Here is a 6,686-nt window from a genome sequence, read left to right as displayed (position 1 = left end):
CCGCATAATGTTGCAAGTCGAATAGTTTTTAGGAAGTGAACACTATTTAACTAGAAAGGGATGGAAATGAAAGGAAGGATATCCAAGGTTAAATGCAGTTTAGTCTAAGCCATCCAGAAGGACTAAGAGGCAGTGGGCCTAAGTATGATGCTGGATAACCAATGGTTGTTCGAAGCGTAAAGGCTGAGGGGACTGAGGGGTGAATATAGATTCAGAACAGATGCCGTTCTTCCACAGACGACATCGATGTCTCACTGAAACTAGGTGCAGTGCAGCTTCTTACTGTTGACCATATGAAGGAATGCCCTAAAATACAGCATGTCTTTACCTGAAATTGTGCTGCTACTTACCAATTCTTGCCTTTTATTCGTTCAATGCCAGCCAATCTGCAAAACATTCCTTACCAAATTATGACTGCGTTGACAACATTAGCCCTACTTTTCGTCTATCAAGTTAGCTGTAACTAAGTTTTGATCAAAATGCCAGCAAAATTTGTCCCTACACAAAGAAAGATCAAATTTTAATTATTTATGGCTTTTGTGGAAACTAACTGCGGTAAAGCAAATAGTTTTATGCGAGGGGAATGTGGGAGACATCGAGAGAGATAGGTAGTAATAGCTGAACTACCAAAGCGTGGGAAATTGGTCATGCCTATACCCTCTGTTGCAGAAATTACGCTCTGACATTTTATTCCTGCCAAGAAATTCACTTTTAAGCGTGTATGTATAGTTCTATACCATTACTAGTGATGAACTACCTGATGTAAGTTGGGGGTATTTCGGTGGACTCCGAATTATGCGTATGGATGGATAGGCTCTAAGCCGAAAGGAGAATTGCTGAGTGCTTGCATCTATTTCTTGAAGTGGTGGTTGTCGGTCCAACCTCAAAAGCTTTAATATTTATTTGCTGATGAAATTTTCAAAAGCATTAGTCTAAAAAGTTGTTCAGGATACTTGGGAACAAAGCAATGATAGAGGATTCCAGTGCTTACTGAGGCATGTTTGACATTCGATACAGTGGAAGGAGCACCGATGTGCTGTAAATAAGTAGACAGTGCCTCAGTTTTGTCATTGTGGTGGGACCTAATAAATAGGTTTAAACAATGTGCTATAAACGTGCGCGCAAATTGTGATGAGGAATCCTCCTGCAATCAGTGTTCAGACAACTTCATGCAGTACCGTTGTTATACAGAAGGCTGGATTGATCGCCTTGCCATTTGCCTTCCTAGGGGTTGCATTGCAGTGCTTAAGATTTACTCTGCTGGAGGCGGTTAGTAAGGGGAAAGGCAAAAAGCTTTCAACTAGCAGAAAGTGATATGGATTACAAGGATCACCGGAGGTAACGTACCGCTATGATCAGAGTGGTAACCTATTGAAACTTCTGACTTATTTCCCTTTCTTCCGCATAGCTCAGCCCCTGCAAATGTACTTGCTTTAAATGCATATAAGTCGCCTCACAGCTTCTCACAGGATAGCTGAAAGTCTCGTACTACAATGGGTTTGGGCTAAAAGGGATTTTGAAATGCAACTTGCCGTAAAAATATTGGAGAAAATAATAGATGTGTATCTTATATTTCCTTTCATATCTTACCCCCTTTGGGAATCAAATTTGTGTTTCTGTGTTACCAGTTCAATAAGGAATCCTTCAATAGATGGCAAAAGAATCGAAAAGGGTGGGTGTTCTGTCCATGAGAAAGTAGGGAGCGGTTTTGTAATGGATCAGGTTTCGCCTTCCTGTGAGAGGCGATGGGGAGAATGAAGATTTGAATGCCGTCGATAGTTGCCTCAAGTGACTCCCGCACGCTCTCTTTTGGGAAACGTATAGTAGGTCCTACCATGCTCTTTTATGGGTAGGTGAAAGATCACAAATTTGTTCTTACCTTACGACAGTTTTCTGTTACCTCTTGAGGACAACAAAGATGTGAAATAGCACCTAGTGGCCAGCATTGTAAGCTTAACGCCTCTTTATACATTTTGGTCCAGCGAGATCCATGAAAAACATATTTATCCTAATAAATTCTTGAACCATGATTTTGGGATAATACACAGCAGTAAAACATAACTTAAGTGCTATGATCATCTCACATTCGCAATGGCCAGCATTCTACAATGCACTGTCGAGCTTCTGAGGAACACTTAACTGGCATGCAAGGTAAGCAGCACCAATGCCGTGTAGGGATGGTTCGATCGTGGACCTACATGGCTCAATGAAGGCATGGAAGAGGCATGCCACCACGTGCTTTGCCTCTAGGATAAAGGCAAAATGCCACTAAAACTCGGTGCACCGAAGTTGTGAGGTGTTTGAAGTAAGCGTATTTTCAACTGAGGTTCCCTTGAGGCTGCTGTCACACCTCGCTGTGTGATGCCCAGCTGCACACTCTACACAGGAGATAAGAATCTTTCAACGCAGCAGAACGGACATATGCCACCATTTAATTGGCGGGAATTACTGCACGCATATGAGATGAGAAGTGTGAAACGAAAGCAGATATGAATATACTTGCTTCATGTGTCAAATCCAAGAATTCAAGGAAGAGAAATTGGAGGCATTATTGCGTATGCATATTCAGGAACAAATCCAAGTACTTTTTGGATGATGAACGCAAAAGCGCGCATTGTTGTGCTAGGAGTCATTCCTTGGGATATAAATGGACATCACAGGCATGGGCGAAATGCAATGAAAACGGATGATTGTACAAACTTCTCTAAGGCAATATCTCCTAGACTGCTCTCTCTGCTTCTAATTATGATCCCTCTACTTCGGCTGTCACGAGTCCTCTTGCAAATTGCATTTCACAATAATGGAGTCAGAATGATGTTGTACAGCAGTCATGGTTTGAACGCTGATTGTTTTTGCGTAGAAAACCCTGTCGACTACCAACAGGACAAAGGAGACCACCATGTCCTCTGAACCACATTTACAGCAACTTGTCTATAGCCCGATTTTAAGTTGTTTATTAGACCTCGTCTTCAAGTAAATAGTCAAAGGGCCTGGGTGTTAATAGGGAGTGGAAGTCAGAGTGGTTGTCAATAAGTTGCGGTTTCAAAAGTCTTTCTAATGTGAATGCCATCAACAGCAGACATCTTCCTACCATGCAGTAGTATCTCAATGCTCGCCAGCTTCGATCAAGCTATTTGCTGCAAGCCCATTAACACGGACAGAACATCCACATACCCACCACCTGCAATTATTCACCTTCAATTACTCACCTCCATCATTGCTGGGTTGGGAAGTGCGACGCGGTCGAAACACATACTTGTGGATGCGAACCGTTCCGCATTCCTTCCACACAGTGCCCACCATCGCATTCGCACAAACACATGGAAATAACAACAAATTGTTACTGTAGGAACAGTTTCCAAAACCAGCTGATCGTACCACAAAGTGGCTTCAAATATCTGTGTGGCGTTTTAAATGAGTGGAAAGACACAATCCTTGCTAAAGTGGGCTCCGCGTGTTTTGTTTTTAGCAAAGAATGCGAAATTCGCTGAGCTTAACTGAAAAGGCAGTCATTGTGCACAAACGCAAACATGGAATAGTGGATATTGCTAATTGTAGAGCTGTCGTGTTTGGGAAGCTCTCAACATCACAACAATGCAAAGGGATGCGAAAACGGAGTTTCGCCAGCATTTGACTAAAGTACCTTTTGTGGTTGGCAGATATGCTTCTCCTATGACAAGTAGGAGAGATGCAAGACTTATAAATTTGCCAGCTTTGATGCTAAATGTCATTCCTTCTCCCGCTTTACGGTCTACACGCCCACCGCAAAGTTTCCTACCATCTTCGACCTTGAATTTGGGGCAGGCGTTGTGGAATCGTTATTAATGGCGTATTCCTCACTTAGCAGAGGCCGTTCATTTGCAGCGTAGGCAAATAAGCTCCCTTAATATTCACTTTTACATAACTTTACCAGACCAAATTACACTGCCTTTCGACACAGCCACAAATCACTGGTTTGTCGGTTATTCCGTGTTGGGCTTTCCATTCCACTGCAAACTCTAGATGTTGCTCCCAATCACTGCGATCAGCACATCATTCTGCAGCCTTTATCATCATCTTCTTCACCAATGAGTAATGGCTTTGTAACAAACTGCAGGAGTACCCAGCACCAAAAGGAAACCAATCACATGCCAAACAGGGACACATCCATCTTGGTTCCCAGTCAAACAGTGTGCACGTTTGGAAACCGCTTATTTGTGCCAAGGGTAAAATGTTCAAGAATAAGATGGAAACAACTTCGCTGGCTCAGGGATCAAGATTGCCTCTTCATGTTCATTGGTAGGTTTTGTGGTAACACATCTTTTCGAAGTCTCGTTTCAAGTGGAAAGTGCTTGTGGATTAGTAATGTGAAACCTTTCACCTCCAGTGCCGCATCCAACTGATGAGCCGATTTCCTAGTCTTAACAGTTACATCACTCATGTGTGTTATAACCCAAGTCGTCACCTGTTACAGACCACAGTTTTTGTGTTTGAATTCGTTTTTTAGATCATACTGAGCTTCTAACCAGATGGTCATAGGGAAGACTTCAGAGTGTGTGTCGTCCTTAACCGACTTAACGAGTAAGCCGAAAGGTCTGGGCTCAGTGCGTATGCGCATAGTGGCTGTAGGGCAGGGACTGCGCGGGTATGAGTTCATGTGTTAGTCGAAGGTACACCTCTGCTTGCCATGAGTAAGTCAGGAGTTTTTTTAGAAACTTCAGAACACTGCAGAATGTTTGGAAACTAGCTATCACTAGGGACTGGGGACAAAAAGCACTAGGGACATTCTCATCAATGTGAAATGAGATCTCTGCAGCAGTTCATGATAATCATTTACAAGAAACTGTGTTGACAATATATGGTTTGGATTTTACAAAGGAAAACCGGATATGCTATGGTCTTGGCAGGCGACTGATTGAACTTTAAGCTTGTTGAGAAGCAGTAGAATTAATCGGAAGAGAGCTAGTTACAATAATACATCATCTGAACTGCAGTAGTAGGTGCTTCCCCCTAATCTTAGTGACAGACTCATCGAGTAGCTCGTTCATCTGTAATTTTTCGATAAAGTTGGAGTCAGTTTAGAAAAACGGAGGAAAAAAGAAGACCTTCTTATTCTAGTATACTTCTGCTAAATTTATAGCTATAGCTTTCCAATTAGTCCTCTTATTGTCCTTGTAGCACTGGTCAGGGCAACCAATTATATCATTTTTTCATTGAATTTAGTTTATAGAAGAATGGAATTGAACGAACCATTAGCAGGTAAATGAGGAAATGTTGGTGCACTTACACGGCACGACGGTGTACTGCACCGCAAGGACCAACCCAGCCTGAAGCAAATGACACTAGGCAATACCATTCCTCCTTATCTTAATGAAGGTCATGTACTCCTAAATATCTTCTGAATCAATTAAGAGTGAAGTCTTGTGGCTTGGTGTTACCATTTATGACTTCGATTTAACTCAACACATCTGCAGCTAGCGTAGCAAATGATATGACCTCTGTCCCTAATCAGGTTATGTCAACAGGTTACCGCGCATCTGCAGAGGTTAAGCAAACAAATCATTGAATAAAAGAGATATTCGAAGTTAGGAAATGAATAAGATAGCTTACTTCCCAAGCTGCGTCTAAATTGGTCAGATTGAAATCGGTCAGCATGATTTAACATCTGAATTGTGGTAGTCTACTTTCCTCTGAGATCCTAACAACCATTGTGTTGCTAACACCTCAAATGCTTCCACTCTCACAGACCATAATATTTGTGACCTTGCCTCTTGATTTCTGAGAGTTCTACAAACTTGCATAATGTTTTTGGCAACAACAGATGATTTGTGTTAACCATTGTTGGCATTTCCAATCTGCAGTTCAAAGACAACAATTCAGAAAGGTCATGTTGCCAATGGCTTGCTGTAGGGGATTGTGTTAAACCAAATTAATGATGCGACTGGACTTAACGTCCCTTCACCACACTCACACTACAGTATCAACATATAAGGGAAGTCTCCCAACCACTCAAGTTTTTCCCTATTTGTCATTACCAGAAGGAGGGGCCCTGTGGCCTGCTTAAGCATTGAAGCTGATCCGCCCACCTTTGTTTTACTAACCATCCACGTGGCTCTTTCATTTACACTTTACTGGAGGTCGTCATTCCTTCAGGCACAAAATGTCTACTCCTTAGATTACCTGGGACTACTCACCTCCATTCATTACTGTAATGGTAGAGGTGGCTGATTCACACACTGGGCGAGGCTTGTCAACCGCCAACTGACTTACTTCTTGGCCACACTGATCGTGCTACTCTACAGTGGCACGGAAAATGTCCATTTGATGCACGACTGCATTACATCTTTTTCATGCACGGAATAATAAAGAAGTAGGCATTTAGTGTAAGATATTTCCTTAATTTATTGTGGACATGTGATGAGGTGTTTTTGGCCATTCAGAGGAAAACGAATAAAATCACGCTAAAGCTTTTTTTGCACCCACTTAAATCACAAAGGAGTGTGCGCTACTGTACGGAAGAAACACAGTTGACTGATACAGAAGAATAAGTGTAGGTTTGAACTACCAGTTAGAACGGGCTGCAATAAAAATGATACTGAAGAAGCTCCAAAGAAACAGATAAACTTGCGCTTCTTTTTCACGTAGGATGTACGATATTATACTTTTGGTTGAGGCCCACATTGGCAGAGGATAAAAGGAAAGTCTAG

The 6,686-nt window shown here is 42.1% G+C and overlaps 1 protein-coding gene across 1 annotated transcript in view; it reads right to left on the bottom strand. All coding sequences in view use genetic code 11, as the record gives it.

The window, feature by feature from the left end:
* Positions 1–892: 892 nt before the first annotated feature.
* EGR_04112 (hypothetical protein) overlaps positions 893–6,686 on the bottom strand; it is a gene marked incomplete at both ends in the record, with an annotated part of 8,725 nt that continues 2,931 nt past the window's right edge. The window contains 2 exons of the mRNA XM_024493361.1: positions 893–1,082; positions 5,724–5,834. Of these exons, the coding sequence (XP_024352275.1) occupies positions 893–1,082; positions 5,724–5,834 (301 nt within the window). The remainder of the gene's footprint in view (positions 1,083–5,723; positions 5,835–6,686) is intronic.

This window comes from Echinococcus granulosus (assembly GCF_000524195.1).
Source record: "Echinococcus granulosus chromosome Unknown EG_S00024, whole genome shotgun sequence".
In the NCBI taxonomy this organism is placed as follows: Eukaryota; Metazoa; Platyhelminthes; class Cestoda; order Cyclophyllidea; family Taeniidae; genus Echinococcus; species Echinococcus granulosus.
The sequence above is the reverse complement of the archived record's forward strand: the minus strand, read 5'-3'. Positions and strand labels throughout refer to the sequence as shown.